Genomic DNA, 20044 nt, shown 5'->3' with positions numbered 1-20044 from the left:
GCAAAGATTCACAGAGAAATTTACAGGACTTATTCACTATGACATCATAAACTAGCAGTCTATAAACATTAAACAGGAACAGCAAACATTCACATTATGAAATTAAAAGAACAACATCCCTGTACTACAGTCATGTATCCCTGGCAAGATTGCCAAAATCTGTAGGGCCAATGAGTTTTTCTCTTTCAGTAAAAATGCAAACCCTGCTGCCTTCACCAACTGGTCACTTCAGTTATTTCAAAACCCTGTTCACACTTACCGAGCCAATTCCCAGAAAATAAAACCCCAGGAAAGTCCTGGGGAGTTTAAACTTTAGTGCACAAAAAAAACACAAACCCTGCTGCTTTCACCAACTGGTGACTTTAGTTGGTGATCCTTGCTAGTTATTTTAAAACTCTGTTCACACTACCGAGCCAATTCCACCCCACCCCACCCCATGTTTTTGTTTTCCCGGAAAGCATGAACATTTTGTTTGCCGACCACAAGGTTATCTCGCTTAGCCTAATTCTCAAGAAAGGGGTAGCTGTTTCCCAGGGAGTTTGCTATGGTTTGTAAGTCAAGTGTGAAAGGAATTTCCTGGGAATTTTATCTGGAGTGAAAGGGTCTTTTTAGATTCCACATTACACATTAGTGAAGATGAGAGATAGGGATGACTAACTGATAAAAAAAAAGAGGTCACATACGCTGATGTCATACCAGCAAAATTCCATGTTACATTCACACATTCTTATTCAGTTAGTCATTTAAGCGAACAGTCTACTAAAAGCCAGGTCTCGAAATACCCACAGAAACCCATAGCAACTGCCGGCCATGGTGCCCTGTGCTTTTGCTGTGGTGCCCTGCGTAATGTTCCTGTACAAAATTTAAATTTCCTCATAGAGGTTGCCCTTACCAGAAGCACAAATTAATAAGTTTATAAAACTTTTTAATAAAATACAAAATCTCAAGAAAAGATAAAACAAGTAGTCCCCCCCCCCAAAAAAAAAAAGGTTAGAGGCCTGACTTTTTTATCCAAGCTCTCACCTTTTAGCCTTCAAAAAGACTCTGCTAGGGCCAAAATGTCGGGCCACTAACTTTTGTTTTGCATTTATACCATCGGTCCTTTTGGTTGGTAAACAATGTGCAACAGCTAATATACTATTTTTCAGAACAATTAAGACTTACTTGTGATTAAGCATGAGTGGCTCTGCATAAAGTCGTTTCACTTACCTGCTGTCTCAATAAAGTAGTTGTTCCAACAGTATTTTCCTAAGACTGTCTGCTGAAGTGTAATAAGTTGCTAGGTACTTCAATCCAAACACCATGCAACATGTGGACATTATTGAAGATTCTTTGTTTGGATGTCGAGCAGATACCTGTGTTATCTGCACAGTAATAACAAAACAAGCCTTCTTTGTTACTAATATTTCACTTTGTTCAATTAATCAGATGAAACAATTGCAGGTAGCAATAAAACAAAGGTCAGTGTGTGGAAGAAGACCATGAATGATTCACACTTGGAACTCACTGCAGTCACATTTCACCTGGTAACACAGTAAACACCAGGCTAGTATGTTTCCTGTTCAAAAAATAGCATACTGGAAATTGTGATGCAAACTTTATCCATAATTTGGGAGTGAACAAACTCTACTTTTAGGCCCAATTTTAAAAAGCTGCTAAGCACAACAATTTTATGCTCACCAGAAGAGTAATACCAGCCATAATACTATTTCACATATAAAATCTGTGACTGCTGGTATTCTACTTGTTTTGCCTTGCAGAACATGTTTAGGCAATATTGTCAGCCTCTGCAGCTGTATCAAAATGGGCCCTGAGCAGCAGAAGTCGATTAAGCACAAAAAGTCAAATGCAACAAAATTTCTGCTTACCAGAAGAAAGTAACCAGCCAAAATAACATATCACATGCTGTCTGCGATTGGTACCCTGCTTATTTTCACAATATTTTCAGCTTAATAGTAAGCAGCCCTTATAGAATTGGTCCCAGGATTCAGAAACCATCCAGATGGCTCATTTTAATGAACAGGGGTGAGCAGTAAATTATGAGAAAGATATCTCTGTTTCATCTTAAGATGATGCGCCTCCTTCTTTAAGGAGACAGCTCTGGAATGTAATTAAAGGAACACACACCAACCTTGATGGATGTGTTTCCACATTTGGGTTCTTTTTTTTCTTTGTCCAACAGGAAGTGACTTGTGATGATTAGCGCTTGGGAAATGATGGGTTATGTAAACACAGACGTCAACGCTGGTTTCATTACCAGAAAATAACAAAGTTGGGAACCATTGGCAACAATGCAGGCTTGATACTTCACAGAGGCAAAGAAGGCGGTTGCCTCCATGCCCCCTGGTCATTGCCTTGGTGCCCTTGAAATGCTTAAGTGTACAATTACCTCATAGGGTGCCCCATTACCAAGGAGAAAAAGCCTTGGTGCCCTTGTCCTTTCAAAAATTGAAGCATACAGGCTTAACAATGTAAACTTTATGGAATTTTGGTTGGTAATCTGTCTCTGGTAAGCAAATTTGGTAAGCACGATTTGTCTGTGCTAAGCAAGTTTGTGTGCATACAGACTGTATGAAACTGAGCCCACATGGCCAACGTGGGATTTGGGCAAGGCTGACCCAAACTTGGTGCCTCTATCTAAACACTACAAATACTACAGATTCCCTTTAATGGATGAAGTTACATACCAGTGTAGTCTCTCTCAGCCTGGTGAGTTGACCTTAAGATGAGGATAGTGACCTTGAGATGGGGATCCTCTGCACATCTCAAGACTCCTCCACAGTCCACATAACAGCTGTGAGACTCCCTGTGCTGTAATGAATACATCATACAGTGACAGTTCAACTTTGACACTATAGACACTCATAGTTCCCACATGACGTAAATCGGCCATCTTTACGGCAATTTGGAACACACAGCCTTGCGTGTTGCGCAAGAACGGCATGCAGCACGCGCACTTTTAATAAAACTCGTTGCCTAATCGGTTAGTAACAGCGTGGTTGCGTTAATAAACGCAGCGCTCGACGCGCATGCAAGACAAAATGCATTTTGCCTGTAAAGATGGCGTCTACTGCAACTTATCTATACAACAATATCTTCGCACTTCAGGCTGTTTGTGACAGAGACATTTGCATCAACCCCATAATTTACAGCAAGTAAACAAATTTGATATTGAAAATCTGCCCTAGTTCCCACAAACTAATATTCCCCTTATTGGGGTTATCGAATTGAAGTTGAAGACACTACTTTAAAGAAATTTGTTTTTCTTCTTAAATTGATTAATGGATTTGCAGTATTCAGAGTGTTTGACACTCAATCAGTAAATCATTGCAAAAAATGTCTTCCTTTTAAGGATGTTTTAAAAAGTTCACACTTGTGATCTACTTGGTGTTTATTTTGGTTTTAAATGCCCTCAAATGTGCATTCTGGAGTATTATAAATGGTTTATTTTGATGATTTGGGGTTAGGCCCTAATGCCGTGCACAGATATGCTAGCTTATACTATAGCGACATGTGAGTAACTATCCAAAAAGAAAAAGATAAGATAATATTCCTATACTTTTGTACAGAGAAAGTGAAGAAAGAAAAGAGGAAAATCAAAACCCCCAAAAAGAGGAAATCAGCTAAAAAGGGGAAATCTCACATTCTTGACGAAGGGAGAACTGAGAGCAATTTGTGTTTATTGCAAACAGAAAAGAGGACTCTGTTCAAAAGGATGGTAAAGTTTTTAATGGCACTAATCAAAAAGAAGAAAACATATAAAATCAGCTGCAAGAAGTTGCAAGCCTGTTTACTTCAAACTATAAAAAAAAAATTGATTTTGACAACGGCTGAAAGGTCTCTCTGCCTCATGAGGCAGAAAATGTTTTCAGCAGAGGAGGACGTTTTAAATATCAAGCGCAAATGTACGGTGAGGTGGAGTTCAACGATTGGACACAGATCACTGATTCACTCAAACGTCTAATCTGATTTGCATATACAGGTTAAATGTATGCTGTCAGGTCCTACTAATTAAACATGCCTTTAAAGCAGACTTAATTAACATATTTTGCATTCCAGTAAGACCCAATGACATAGAAAATGATGGAGATTCCTGCCTGGTAAAGTTTTTATTATCAACATTTATGTAGTGCTCACTAGACATGCCTTTTAACAGGAATGTAGACGTTTGGTAATTACTCAAAACAAATATTAACTTTAAAACTGACTTGGTAACGAGCATTGGAGAGCTGTTGATAGTATAAAACATTGTGGGAAACGACTCCCTCTGAAGTAACGTAGTTTTTGAGAGAGATAATCTCTCACTAAAATAATAAAAGACTTCCAACTAGAAGTCTTTTATTCCTATCTGAAAGCACACAAATTCGTCCAACAAGGGTGTTTTTTCTTTCATCATTTTCTCGCAACTTCGATGACCGATTGAGCCCAAATTTTCACTGGCTTGTTATTTAATGCTTATGATGTGATACACCTAGTGAGAACACTGGTCTTTGACAATTACCACACGTGTACACTCAGTGCATTTAAAGTGGACATAGCAAACAAAATTGGCAATCCAGAATGACCCAGTCCCAGTGTTAATATAGAAAATGATGGAGTCTTTTGATGGTAAATTATTTTTATTTAATATTATCAACATTTATGTAGTGCCTTTAGAATGCAGGGGTGGATTTCACAAAGGTAGTCCTAACTTAGGACTAGTCCTAGGCAATGCTAAGAGATAGGACCAGTCCTAAGTTAGGATGAGTTACTGGTCCTAACTTAGGACCAGTCCTATCTCTTAGCATTGCTTAAGACTAGTCCTAAGTTAGGACAACCTTTGTGAAATTGACCCCAGGTGCCTTTATGGCACTGCAGTTGTTAAAAGCTACAAGACACGATTTACTCATATATTGTGCTTTATTATCAGTATTTTGCATTCATAGCAAATTAATCGCCAACGGGAGGTAAACTTATCTATACAATTTGTATCCAGACAATAACAAACATTAATCTCACCATTACAGAGATAATGTTGTGAAAGTGTGATAAAGATTATATTTTGAGATATCATGTTTGTAAGGTGTTAGAATTACGTGCAAAACTTGCACAGTCTTTATCTGGTATGAAAGGTGAAAAAAAACTGAAAGTAAATGCTATCAAATCAATAATACAATAGACCTATATTTTGTTTTAAAAATTGTTTTGTTTTTCATGGATATACTATAGAAAATTAAGGATTCAGTGTTTTGTTGGTGGTGTTTGGCCCCCAAAAAATTAAAAATAACAAAACGGAAATTTCAAGTTGATACTTTTGTGTGCTACGTATCATGTTTCATAAAACTTTTGATTATTGAGTCTGTTTAGTATGCCCTACATCTTTAAAACAAAAGATCCAAGTGCAGGAAGCAGATGTGCGTGCCAAAACATACAGAAAGTACACTCTATGTATACGACCTCTTAGATAGTGTAATTAATCAAAACACTAAGCGAAACCAACAATGAAATAACGTTCAATTCAACCTCACACTAACCATAACCCAGATGTTTACCGTTCTAGAAATACAACATGGCACCATATGGCCAATCAGACAAAGACTGACAAAGAAACAATCTTCATGTTTAAGTGTTACATTTAAAGGTACTGGACACCTTTGGTAATTTTTTTTTTTTTTTTTTTTCAAAGACCACTATTCTCACTTGCTGTATCCCAACATTAATGCATACAATAGCAAATCTGTGAAAATTCGGACTCAATTGGTCATTGAAGTTGCAAAAGAATAATGAAAGAAAAAACAACCCTTGTTGCACAAATTTGTGCGCTTTCAGATGCTTAAAAATGCTCAAGGTCCGAGGTCTTATATTTGAGTGAGAAATTTCCTCTTGAAAAAAACTACACTACTTCAGAGGGAGCTAATTCTAAAAATGTTTTAATACTATCATCATCTCTCCATTGCTTGTTACCAAGTAAGTTTTAAATGCTAACAATTATTTGGAGTAATTAGCAATAGTGGCCACAGTGCCTTTAAAACAGTTGATGGTATCACATCTCCCGCACTTGTCTCAATGAAGTGTATAATGCTATAATGTAAGGTTTTTTACGTGCAACTTTCAATTATTTATGACACTTTCTGAACAAGGAAACTTGTTTCTAAAATAACCATAATCAAGTTGTACATGGTTGTGATGCATTATTGGTTTATACAACAGAAAAGAAAGCAAGTAGCTCCACTTTTTCTTTCTCTACGTTACAAATGTTTTGAGAACTCGGTGTCTGTAAAAGACCATTATTGTTAAAACACTGTACACTATTGGTAATTGTCAAACACCAGTGTTCTCACTTGGTCAATCTCAACATACATAAAATAACAAACCTGTGAAAATTTGAGCTCAATTGGTCGTCGAAGTTGCGAGATAATAATGAAAGAAGAAAAAACCCTTGTCACACAAAGTTGTGTGCGTTTAGATGGTTGATTTTGAGACCTCAACTTCTAAATTTGAGGTCTCGAAATCAAATTCGTGGAAAATTAACTTCTTTCTCAAAAACTATGTCACTTCAGAGGGAGCCGTTTCTCACAATGTTTTATACCATCAACCTCTCCCCATTACTAGTCACCAAGAAAGGTTTTATGCTAATAATTATTTTGAGTAATTACCAATAGTGCCCACTGCCTTTAAAGGTAGATTACATCCCATGGCACCCACACTAGCAATTGCCTTGATGCCCTGCGTGCTTTTGCTGTGATGCCCTTTGCAAGGATTCAATACAAATTTACATTTTTCTCATAGAAATGCCCCTAACCAGAGGGAAAATTGCTGTGCCCCTTCAAGAGCGACGTTCAAGGCCTGCATATGTTGCACACATGAGACAAATATTCAAAGTTAAGTAACTGCAAAATAACAAGATCTGTCTGACAACTTAATGATGTCACCACTTGCTCAAGCTTTTTTTCTCGGCAGTCACAGATGCCCAAATGTAAAGAGGTCACTGGAACCAATATTTCATACATCGTATCCCGCAAATCCTAACTTTCTTGAAAAATTCAGCAATAGCGACTACGGCTACGGATACGACTAGATTTCCGGGTCATCATGCATTAAAGTATAGGGAGTCCTTAGCAACACCCTTAGCAACAGCCGTAGTCAAAGCCGCCAATTAGTCTACTTGTCTCAAGGAGATTTCCCATATCAAGAAGTTAATATCATTTTGACTGCAGCAACTGAAACAAGCAACAGTTATTTAAAAGGTTTTCAAAAGCTATCTCCTTCACTCGATCATCCTTGTTTTAAAAGAAACTGAATAAAATTTGATTAGTTCAAAAGGGGAAATTCCCGTTGAAATGAAGATCCAAAAGTGAAAGATTAATTTCCAAGGCTGAACTTCAATGCATACATGTACAAGGAAATAGACAAGCCTTTGAAAGAGATGTGTACTTGCCATAAAAAAATTATAACAATGTCAATTGTCTGAAGTACTTCCTTTTTCAATGAAGGATAATGAAATTTAAACCAGACCCAATTCATGGACCTGCTTAAAGCCATTGGACACTTTCGGCAAACAGTATTGTCCAAGGCCCACACTTCGTGTATCACAACTTATATAAAATAACAGTGAAAATTTAGGCTCAATTGATCATCGGAGTCGGGAGAAAATAACGGGAAAACCCACCATTGTTTCCGCACGTTTCGCCGTGTCATGACATGTGTTTAAAATAAATCCCTAATTCTCGATATCGAGAATTGATGTTGTTTTAATGTTTTCTCACATAGTAAAGTATTTCATGGAATAATATTTCAAGAGAAGTCTTTCACCAGTACCTTCTGTAAACCCTGTAATTTATTTGTAAATCTGTGAACTTTTATTTTTTTTCTGTTCCGAAAGTGTCCAATGGCTTTAACACAGCATTATATGCCTACAACTGTAGGTCATCAGGGTCTAACTTCATAAAGCTGTTTAGCAGAAAGTATTTCTCAGCAAATTTTCTTTTGGGATACAAATTTTTGGGGATAAAAACTTGTCTATTTTTCCATAACTACATTACTTCAAAGTGAAATGACCCTAAAAAAAACGCTTCACACTATAGAAAGCTGAGCAGTGTCATGGCCGAGCAGTTAAGAGCACCGGATTCAAGCACTGGTGTTTGATCAGCAGGGTGAGGGTTCGGATCCCGGTCGTGACACTTGCTACATAAAATTAGAGAGGTAGTGCTTTCTGCTCTACCGGCTAGGCTTCGAATTGAAGATACCCAAGCCTACATTCGTATGGACTGTGAAAGGGGGTAACCCTGTTTCAGCCCTAGGAGTAGGTGGCAATGGCCTCTGGAAAAAAATAATTGTAGCCCACACCTTGAAGTGGCCTTCAGGCCTTGTGTGTCAGGCGACTTGCATAAAAGGAAATATTTTAAAAAATATTTTAAAAAAGAACTCTGAGCACTGTGACTTCTAACAAAGTCAGTTTGTGTTGTCGTAATAATGTTAAGGAGTAATTGCCAAACGTATACCTATGATTATTTGTGCTATATCTTTCAAAAAGACTTTGAAGTTTTTATTTGGTGATGTGCTCATAATATCATGGCAAATTAGCAGCAAGTTTACAGTTCACTTTACATTTTTTACAAATAAAAACCACCTTTCATTTTCCCCAGCAATCCAAGTGATTGACAAGGGGATCGTACCATATGGGAAACGTCTGGACCTTTTATCTGGGTCTAGAAAAAATACAAAACTAACACCACAACAGGAAATGGTTCCCTGGACCTGACGGAAATGCACTAATAGAGTCATGTCAAATGTCCCACTTGAATCTAATATTTCACTTTTGTGGGAAGTAAATGTTATAAATTAATTATATATGTTTTTGTCAGAGGAAAACTGGATTTATTTTACTGTTTTAGGATGTCTTTTAGAAAAGTTACATCTATTGGAAAAGTTACATTGATGAGAAACAGAGTATTAATTAGTAACAAATTAATTATTCTAAATAAATTGTTAATTAATTAATCTTATTATTTTATTGTTAATTCCTTGTGTTTTAACTCAAAAAGAGTCATTTTCAAAGGCTTTCATCAAAAAAAAGAGGTTCTTTAAAGATGTCTTGCAATGTGGGGTGATTAGGTTGGTGAACAGTTTGCAAAACTTTTTTATTTTTTAATGAATTATTTGCATATTTCATGTTTTGGCTCTTTAATTACACAATGTTGCATAAATTTACTCCTCATATTTTACCAATATTTATGCTATATATTTCCAATAAAATCAAGAATACCTCAAAAGTGAACTTACTCTAGCTCACAAGCCTGAGGAAACCTGTAAACAAGGGTGCTTTCTACGTATGTGAACCAGAATCCCCGGCTGTTAACCCCTACTCTTCCACAATAAGTGTTCATGGTTCTTTTACATGCACTACCAATCATAAGACACAGGAATAACGAATATTAATGTTTGTTTTTTACCCATACACCGATGTGTGTTAGCACTGTATACTCAGTACTTTCCTGAGTCCTGTGAAAAAATATCACAGGCATATTACTCGGGTGGGGTCCGAACCCACGACCCTTGCAATTCTAGAGCAGTGTCTTACCAACTAGACTACGGAGGTTGCCCAGTAGCTAGAGGCAGTTCGAATAACAACTTAACACCCCATCTGAAGGACAAAGCAATGTTGATACAGCATTTCTCAAGGACACAGGTGCCACAACTATGACTCGAACCCACACTCTTGTGTGAACCATCTTCGATTTAAAACAATTCCATAAACAACCAGTCAGCAATCGTCTCCAAACCACATTTGCAAGCCAATGTTTATTTAACAAAACATTACAAAACAGCCACTACAAATACACAACATTTTTTATCAAACATTCACTTTCCATCTTCAATTAGTTGTTTTTTTAATTAGGGACATTTCATGCTCCACATCATCGTCTTTACTTTGTATCCAATTATTAGAACAAGGATAAATTTGCCTACGCAACAATATTTGTTTTAATGAATAGAATTTGTGTACGCTGTGAAAAATTGTGTACCACTTATCTATCGAATCATGAAGGCCAAACCCCCACACACACACACACCCATGCCCACCTCCACCCTCAGTTTATTTCAGCGAGACAAATTGCTCAACCTGACCCCACTATAGCTTAAAACCCTAAACTCATTCCAAGCGACAATATTAGGCCTACTAAACTAAAATCAAAATTAAAATTTTAATTGCACTTACGATCCGTTATAATATTCCTACCACGTCTTTGTTGTCTGAGGGAGACCCAGAAGAGGAAAATAAAACACCACAAACAAGCCGCTGGTGTTCAATAATATTAAGTTGGTAGGCCTCGGCCTTATAATGTGCAGACGCCACCGTAGTGGTGGTGGTGTGTGTGTTGTTCAGGTATCGTCCAATGTCACTAAAGCCTACCACTGAGTACATTATACTGATTGCAAATGAAAGGCACGTGCCGTGTGTACGCTCCATGGACAAAAGTCTTGTTTCTCTACTGACCAAACAGACATGATTTCCTTTTCATAGGGTAGGTACATATTTGCCTTGTTGGGTCGCTATTAAGAAATTTTCAAGTGTACATTACAAGTTTGCAGTTATGAAGAAAAAATGTAACAAAATAACTACAACTTAAAACAAAAAAATGAGAAAAAAAATATATATATATATATATTTTTTTTTTTTTTACCACACAATAACAACAAAACACTGAATTCTGAATTTTCTAGTATTTAAAAATTGAAAACCACAATTATTAATTTTTGACAAATGTATTCAACTTTCTTAAAGTGACAATGACTTCCAGACAGAAAAACATCTCGGCGACAGTACATCCTGACCTCCAAGCAAAATACAATTGCAATTTTATAATTAGCTTTTATTAATCAATATTGTAAGTCTGCCCTTTAAAGCATTACATGGACATAAGATTGATTGTGCCATATATTATCCCAGCAGCCATTAATCTCGTAAACAGTTGGAAGAATTAGCCCTTCCCTCAGTCTTTGTAACACGATCTTGCTAAATGCTGTCTTCCCTGACTATTAGTACCAACAATTTAAATGGATGTACTTGAGTCAAAAGACATTCTGGAGGAAGAAGAATGTGATTTTGTGACGACACAAATGCTTCCAGACAGGAAAAGAAAAAAGGTTGCCCTTTTAAATGGCAATGTGCTGTAGCCTACTTAAAGGCAGTGGACACTATTGGTAATTACTCAAAATAATTATTAGCATAAAGCCTTTCATGGTGACGAGTTATGGGTAGAGGTTGATGGTATAAAACATTGTGAGAAACAACTCCCTCTGAAGTGCCATAGTTTTTGTGAAAGAAGTAATTTTCCACAAATTTGATTTCGAGACCTCAGATTTAGAACTTGAGGTCTCAAAATCAACCGTCTAAACGCACACAACTTTGCGTGACAAGGGTGTTTTTTCTTTCATTATTATTCATCATTAAGTTCGATGACCGATTGAGCTCAAATTTTATGCATATGTTGAGATACACCAACTGTGAGGGCTAGTCTTTGACAATTACCAATAGTGTCCACTGCCTTTAAAAGCTAGACAATTGAAAACAACACAATAGTTCAACTTCTGAAATTCGGAACGGGGAGGATGGGGGTGGGGGCTACAGCCCCCATAAGCCCCTTTTGTGACCCTCAGTGCCTTGCTGCTGTTGGGTTAGTTTACGTAAACCTCATAAGAAAAGAATATTTAACAGGCCTCAAATATCATCTTTGAGAGGGCAAAGCCATTTTAATTTTACAAAAGGGCACTTCCATCCAAAAATCTTTATGTTTGTGAACATTTTAAAGGGGCACCAAGGCCAAAACCAAGGGCAACATAGGGCATGCCTCAATGGCTTCTGTGTATTTCTAGACCTGAGTTTATGGTAACTGCTGCTGACAGAAACATCTTTGCCAAACTGCTGGGCTTAATTTTCAAGTGCAATGGTTGCTTACATAAGTCACATCATCAATGTGCCAGTCACTCTTCAGAAAATCTGCCAGCCAATTAACGGAAACTTGGCTTTCTGTTTCAGGTCTTCGTCAACTACCAAAGGCATGTGAAGCATCTGTCAGACAGGCTCTTCATACTCTGGTTTAGAGTCCATTGCAACATTCTGCAGTCATCAGATTACAAGAAAAACTTCATATTCGTGATAGCTCGGAACAACCGCGCAGGCATCTCAAAATGTGTTTTTGTTTCCAGGTTTTAGTTTTCAGAGACTGATGGTATTAAAGTCATCACTGATTACAATGTATTAAAGGTACAACAGGGCGTTCAAGTTGTTAGAACATTTTGGGAATCATGCAAGGAAACTTTTTGAGTCTTTCTGTCAGGTATAAAAGTAATACTCACATATTTCCAGAGGTGGAACTCAATCGGAGACATCCTTGAGAGCTTTTGCAGTTTCATTTTTGTGAGTTTTATTTCAGGCTGTTAAACAGACAGAAAACATCCACAACAATTCTGCCATTTTCCTGCAGCCCCATCCTTGCTGCAAAGTGATTGCCTAAGGGGCAAGGGGAGGAGAAATTCTTTTAATTATTGTATCTGAGGAAACTGAACGACTTTTGCATTGTCAGAAGAAAGAAAAACTATAGCGCTTCTTAGACCCTGGGATGCTGTAAGTAACATTGTTTTTAGTTTTAACTGACTTTTGTTTGGATGGTCGTACTTTGTGCACACAGGGCAGCTCTGTGTTTATGACACATTTCAAACTCAGCAATTTGCTCTTAAAATTGCAAAAAAAGTGAAAAAGACATGACAAAATAGCTAGAAAATTGCAAACTGGCTTCAATGCATTTTTAATACTGAAGCAACGATTCCACTTGCGTTTGTGTGACTGTGAATATTTACATTTAATCAAGAAATCATCATGTGATTTTGTACTAGGTTAGTTTTCGTTTTTATTTGTCATGTTTGTACTATTTTGTACAGGGCCTGAAACGTTTTTCCAATATTGACAGTTTATTTAGCCCCATAAAAGCAATTAGTCATTGTATATTACCGTGAAAAGGGGAACACTTTCTGACCATGTTCTAACAAAATTTCCTTCCTCCATGTTTCTGACAACTGACAGTTTTTGTTATAGCGCCACCAGTGACAGGTGGGCGATTTCGTTTTTAAAAATCTAAACAAAATAACAAAATAAATGTGGAGGGAAACTCACAACAAAATGTTGGCCTACCTTTTCCTTGAATGAAGGTAGATAATTTCACCAAGGGTTTGCACGAGCTAGAAACATCGACTATTTTAGAAATTTACAAGAAAAAAATCTGACAGCAGAGAAAGCCGTGATATGCCAAAACCGACCGCACAATCCCACGTGTTCGAAATTACCATTCTTTGCTTAACATGTTTTATAAATACCCAACAAAAAGACATCTTATAAAAAACAATTTTGTAAATAATGTGTACACTTCTAATTATATATACGAAGATTTATTTTTGTATTTAATTTAATGTCTTTATCCTGATTGTTAGTAATTTAAGTGTTTACCACAAGAACAGCATTTTTGAAAGAGGTTGTTGTTTGTTTACATCGTGGTTTGTCGTCTGCTCAGAGTTATGAAAAAACGCGGCAACTTTATGCGTCCGCTATACAAAGAGTATCTCTTCAAATATTAACAAAGTAAAACTAAAAGCTATTTTTTCAGACGTTAATGTCAGAGTTTGTGCAACAAGGGTGTTTTTTCTGTCATTCTTATCTTGCAACTTCGATGACTAAATTTTCACAGGTTTGTTAATGGTATGTTGGGATACACAAAGAAAGAGAGACAATTACCAAAGGTGTCCAGTGCCTTTGAAGCTTCACATCTCTATTTCACCTGCAGGGGATCCAATTCCATCCGGCTCTGCTTGCTGTGGACTTGTATATTGAGATCAATGGTTGGGACCATAATGGTCCCGGAAGTTAAAATATTGCTGATTGTCAATTGTCAGTTGTCAATTTGTTGAGATAATTTTAAAAGTTGACTCTCGAAAATCATTTGATTTTCACCAGAACTGTGTGATGTTTTGTGAAAGCACTTCCTTCTGATCAATTTCACGCATTTTAAAATAAAATGAAACACAGACACATAGATGTATTATCATCACTCTTATCTCTCTCCATTTATTTACTCAATATCAAAAATTTACATCAGTGGAGCTTTGTTATTTTTTTTCTTTGAAAATAGAAGTCACATGAGAGAGTTATTTACACAACAACTGTACACTTTTTTTTCTTCTTCTTAATCTTTGATACAATAATATAACCACCCACAAACTACGGGTCAAGTGTACACTAGGTTCAGAAATTTGTAATCATAAAGTCGAGTCAACTACAATTTTCTGATGAAGTCTCCACACTCGCAACTTTTAACAGACGTAAAGCTTCAATCAAGTGCGCACGTCGCTTATCTTTATGTACACTAGCACGCCCCGCACACACACACACACACACACATATCCATAAACCCACATTCATACCGTACTACAATAGTTATACAAATGGTTGCAGGAGTGGGATGTAACCTCCCTAGTCTAAAATATTACAGATGGACCATACTCTACATATCCACAGGACGAACACCGCCCTCTAGGGTCACTGGTATGCCAACAACCAATCAGGTAATCTTTTTCCAAAGTCAAAAGTGATATACTGTACAAGAAAGCCTACATTTACATCAATCTGTGGAGAACCTGTTTCTGTACAATCAATTTTTTTAAGTTTCTTTTTTTTGTTTTTTCGCTTTGTTTTTTGATTTTTTGTTTATGTTTCTTATTCTATACATCACTTAGTTCAATAGTGGAGATCTACTATTCACTTTATACAACATGTTTTGCACTAAGTTCTCAAAGGGAAACACTATCACATCAGAAAACATGATCATATCAGCACCATAATGAAAAAACCTTTCTTTAAATCCATAAAACACCGTGACAATCGAAACAAGATGCAACCATGCGTAGGTTCTGCTACCGGGCCACACATCACACTTGGCTGCACTGTATTACTAACATTTTACAGCAAATAGCAGCAAAAGACAAGGATAAAACACAGTGTGTGTGCTACGTCTGTAGTATTAGTTGGTAAACAAGCCTGACGTTATTGTACAGACAAATCATACTTCTGATTTTTCTTTTTTGTCATTGGCTGCACTGTGGCGAGCAACTTTAAAGACAACAACAGCAAAACCCAACTCTACAGCTATCATTAAGCCAAATAAACCAGCCATTACAGAGGGATATTTTGTTTGATACTGTCCAGCACAGAGACTTGTGGTTAACTCAATATGCAAAAAAAAGTGTGCTCTAAGCTTTTGCATGTCGTTGGGTAACATACTGAATGGGTGTCCATGAAAGTTGTTCTAATCGACACACTCCGAGTGAAACATAGTAGTGATCACCTTACCAAAACTTGAACTTTTGGGCTTACAAAGATAGCAATGCAAACTTCACATTGGTCAAAGTAAAAATAACGGAGAACTACCTTTATTCGGTAAACCAAAGGTCCAAGGTTCAATCCCTGCCAGAATCACATAAGAAATTTCCTTTTCTGCAGAGACTACCAACCATACAGATGAATACAGATAACTTGTGTGTCTCTTCTTAAAGACATTGGACACTATTGGTAATTACTCAAAATATTTTTTAGCATAGAACCTTACTTGGTAACGAGTAATGGGAGAGGTTGATAGTATAAAACATTGTGAGAAACAGCTCCCTCTGAAGTGACATAATTTTCGAGAAAGAAATAATTTTCCGCGAATTTGATTTTGAGACCTCAGATTTAGAACTTGAGGTCTCGCAATAAACCATCTAAACGCACACAATTTCGTGTGACAAGGGTGTTTTCTTCTTTCATTATTATCTCGCAAGTTCGATGACCGATTGAGCATAAATTTTCACAGGTTTGTTATCTTATGCATATGTTGAGATACACCAACTGTGAAGGCTAGTCTTTGACAATTACCAATAGTGTCCACTGCCTTTAAAGCAACAACAAAAATGTTACACTGCATGAGCTAGAAACGACACCCTACGTCTTAATCTTTAAATACAGTACACAGCATACCTAATCACAAAACTCGGACAACCCCTCAACACCAACTTCCCACAAATAGTATCCCAAATATATATATATATTTCTTTATACCTGTGTAAAAAAAACACCTAAATCAATAAATCTTTTTAAAGTTAATCATAATCATATTAGTTTTTGCCACGCATACAAATCAAATGCGGTCATCACTTGAAAAATGTAACAGGAAAATGTAACAGGAAATAAACATGAAAAACCTTACTTTGGTATAAGCGTTTGGCAAGGGCTCACTACAAAACAGTTTGATCAAGAACTGGTTTTTTTTTTTTATCCCTTATAACATCCAAAGTCTACTAACAATACACATCTTCGGAAACTTTAAGTATTGTCATTACTTCAATAAACATGAAAAACGAATCACGTAAACAAGACTTGAAACTCTTAAGTGAACCAGGAAGAAAATTGATGCGGATAATTTTAACTTTGGTTGTAAACAAAGAAAGCTTTCCACAATCAAGTAACAAAATATCTATATTCGTGTGCGTGTACAAAGCGAGAACGAACTCCATGTTTGGTGTCAAATTAAACAAAAAAAATATTCTTACACATGTTAAACTAAAGTGCACTGCACAGAACAGGCAACAATTTCATAAAGCTGAAAAGAAAAATATTGCTTAGCAGCAAAAACAGATTACCAGCCAAGACACCGTGTTATGTACAGTTTGTGACCGGTACCCTGCTAATTTCTGCTTAGCGGGAAACTTCTACTACTTCATGAGACTGTGTCCTGCCACATTACAGTATTGGGATGAACAGTACACTTGAAAACTACCGGCTGTGGACTCAGTTTAACAGAAGAAGAATTTACTTAGCATAGAATAATCCTCCTAAACAAAAACTGGTTGTAATGTGCCATAAAATGAACAAATGTTGACTAAAAACTGATTCAAAGTCCGCTTAAAAGCTTTCGCAAACTGAGCGCTTTCTTTTCTTAAGAGCAGAAATATCACAGAGAAAACAATGACATTGAGTTTCATGCATTAACAAAAATCAAATTACATCTTTCTTTTTGAATGTTTTTGTTTCATTTAACTGTAAAAACACTTGTAACTACAATCTTATAAAAATCTCACGTTTTTTATTTTACTCAAAGGTGACAAAACTTGACTCTATTCAGACAGTTAATTAAAAAAACACGGTAAAGCAACTGTCGAACTGTTTCAACATTTTTTAAAATGAATAATTGGTCCTTATATACGAGTGACATAAAAGTGGGGCTGCCATATCAGTAGCGCCCTCTATTGGTAACATGCTGCGTTTATTGGTGACAAAAAACAACAGCCTATAGAACTAGATACAGCTTTTTCACTGTATTCGCCCAAACAAAAAATGTTTAATTTCAAAGCAAGGTTGCACATGTCTTTGTGGAACTCTGTGGAATAAATTGTTTTTTGAAGAAAGTGAAGTGATTTTAGAAGAGTAACGAATGTTACTAATGATGAGATAAAGGAGTTTTTCAAACAGTAATTGAAAAAAAAAACTATGAAGTGTTACAAATTGAAAAACAAAATGAGGTTCTGTGATTAAGGATAAGAAGGTATTACCTTTTTAAAGATTCAAAAAATTAATTTTGCCAAGAATTACAAGGGAAAGTATGGTTTCGCCAACACAAAGTGATCAAAAAGTGATTTGAAAAAATTCTAATACAATAACATAAAATAATTCCTGTAGCTTCTGAATTTCTGTAAATTTGCAGTGTGTATCTGGACCAATCAGTTCCAAATTTGTATTTAAACTTATAAATTGTGAGACATGACAAAAAGACTGACAACTAACTTTGTTTTGTCTTCAACCTCGAAAAAACCATGACTAGAAGCGTCAACATGAAAGAATATTTTGCTAAGAAAAAAAAACATGCAATAAAACACATCTGAGGTTGATTTTGTTTCCCTGTAATTTTTTTTTTTTAGTTTAACATCTTGACAAAGAGTGAATATCTCTGATTTACAATAGAAACAAACGTAAAACGAAAAAACCATGTTGAGGAACATGTTCTTGGACGGATTCTTCTCTCTACAAAACTTTATAAACTGAGACAAATACAGAGCTAGCAGCAATTTCTAAATGTCTTTTGAATTTTGTTCAAATAAAGTACAGCATCGATAACTCAGGTGTGTAATGCTAAGAAATTTGCAGTCTTCAGAATCTCAATCATCATTTAAGATCGAGAGACGCAGCTTTCTATAGACGCAACTTTCTGCAGGCAATATTTTTTTCCCAAGTGGACAAAGCCTGCGGAGCAGTTTTTCTTTTCTGAGAGCCTGCATGTGCCAAGTCGCATTTATGCACAAAAGTAAAAACATCTCTTGACTATACGGTCAACTTAAAACTTCTCTAAAACACAAAATTAAAAGCAATGATTTGCAATAGCCATATCGAAGCAGGGCAAACTTGTCAAGCTTCTACAGAGGTTTGTACGCCTACTCAGCTTTAAAGGGAAGGTACACTATTGGTTTTTGTCAAAGACCAGTCTTCTAACTTGGTTTATCTCATCATAACCATAAAATAACAAGCCTGTGAAAATTTGGGCTCAATCGGTCATCAAAGTTGCGAAAAAATGATGAAAGAAAAAACACCCTTGTTGGACGAATTGGTGTGCTTTTAGATAAGAATAAAAGACTTCTAGCTAGAAGTCTTTTATTAAGTTAGTGAGAAGTTACCTCTTTCTCAAAAACTACGTTACTTCAGAGGGAGTCGTTTCCCACAATGTTTTATACTATCGACAGCTCCCAAATGCTCGTTACCAAGTCAGTTTTAAAGTTAATATTTGTTTTGAGTTGTGTACATTCCCTTTAAAACTTTGAGCAAAATTGGAGCTCTTGCTTGTAATAAACAAATAATCCTACACCAATGCTGTACTTTATTTCCAATGGTTATGCCTTGACTTTTGAGTCAAGTTGTCTTAAACAAAATGTGAACAAATGTCTCACACTTCTTCAGCTTCAGAATATCACCCATCTTGGGATTTCATTCTCCGACAAATATCTGCACTACCTTTCCTTCTTCAGTAATGGCAAGATTGAGCAGGTTTCGTACAAAACATCTTAAGGCCTTGTCACACGGGCAAGTTTTACAGGCGGCTTGGGAGGCAACTGACTTCACTGCATGCTAAATGAAAAACTTTGAGAGTACAACATACATCTTAGTTTCCCCAAGACGATTGTGAAGATGATGGTTTTTCTTCTTGGAGATTGCCTGGAACTGGTTGCCTGTAAATTGCCTCGTGTTACATGGCCCTTACAGTCTAAAATTGAAAACCAAAAAACTTTTCGACAACACAAACAGAACCATTAATGTTTCCATCACAATGTTGGAAAAGTTCAGGTTTTTTTTGGTGTTTTTTTTAGAGCAAACCAAGGTGGACCCATGGTGAAGTCCAGCTTACGACAGTAGATGAACAGCGCCACCAAGTGTCAGCAGGTTGCAATGACGACCATCAGATGGGCTATGTCTGTGACGCTTTCCATGAGGTCTGGAGCTACTCGTAGAAGGTTTGCCTGGGTGAACTCACAGGGTGGGAAGATGTGAACCACAAAAGCAGGCTGCAGATTGGGAGGGTTAGAGAAAGTGAGTCATAATTAAATTATAAAAATAAAAAAAAAATTAATGGGAATTTTATTTTGATATTTCAGTGATTTTTAACCCCCATTCAAAACCATAGAAAGTGTTGTATAATTTCATAATTATAAACAAAATTACAGAAGGATATGTAACTTGTCCATATGCCATGTAAAAAAGCTGTAGTAACTTAAGGTATCTGTTTGGTAATCTCTCTTAAAACTAATAGCAATTACAACTTTTGGTTATAGAAGCTTTCAGTTATTATGCCCTTAAATCTTAATCTATTCTTCCTTGTGTTGACTTATTTGCTCCGGATTTCAGCAATATCTTTGCTTTTAAATGAACAAAGGGATATAATCTGAAAGCCATGGGTGCCACAAAGTTTTTAAGTTGGACCGTTTGCCACGGAAGGGC

General features: G+C 36.4%; 2 protein-coding genes across 5 annotated transcripts in view; both read right to left on the bottom strand.

Moving 5' to 3' along the window:
- LOC139950409 (uncharacterized) overlaps positions 1-13266 on the bottom strand; it is a 182436-nt gene extending 169170 nt beyond the window's left edge. For 2 of the 3 annotated variants that reach the window (XM_071949065.1, XM_071949068.1), the window contains exons 1-4: positions 13172-13266; positions 12340-12493; positions 2688-2811; positions 1210-1364 (exon numbers count right to left, since the gene is read on the bottom strand). The gene's annotated coding sequence lies outside the window, so the exon portion shown is untranslated. Of the gene's footprint in view, positions 1-1209; positions 1365-2687; positions 2812-10198; positions 10362-12339; positions 12494-13171 lie in introns of those variants that run through there. The other variant, XM_071949066.1, reaches the window with a different exon arrangement.
- Positions 13267-14070: 804 nt separating this feature from the next.
- Positions 14071-20044, bottom strand: part of LOC139950408 (uncharacterized) — a 78991-nt gene continuing 73017 nt past the window's right edge. For both annotated transcript variants that reach the window (XM_071949063.1, XM_071949064.1), the window contains exon 14: positions 14071-19611. In XM_071949063.1, the coding sequence (XP_071805164.1) occupies positions 19483-19611 (129 nt within the window). In that variant the 3' untranslated portion in view covers positions 14071-19482. The remainder of the gene's footprint in view (positions 19612-20044) is intronic.

This window comes from Asterias amurensis, chromosome 18 (assembly GCF_032118995.1).
Source record: "Asterias amurensis chromosome 18, ASM3211899v1".
Lineage (NCBI taxonomy): Eukaryota > Metazoa > Echinodermata > Asteroidea > Forcipulatida > Asteriidae > Asterias > Asterias amurensis.
This window is presented reverse-complemented; position numbering and strand designations above follow the sequence as displayed.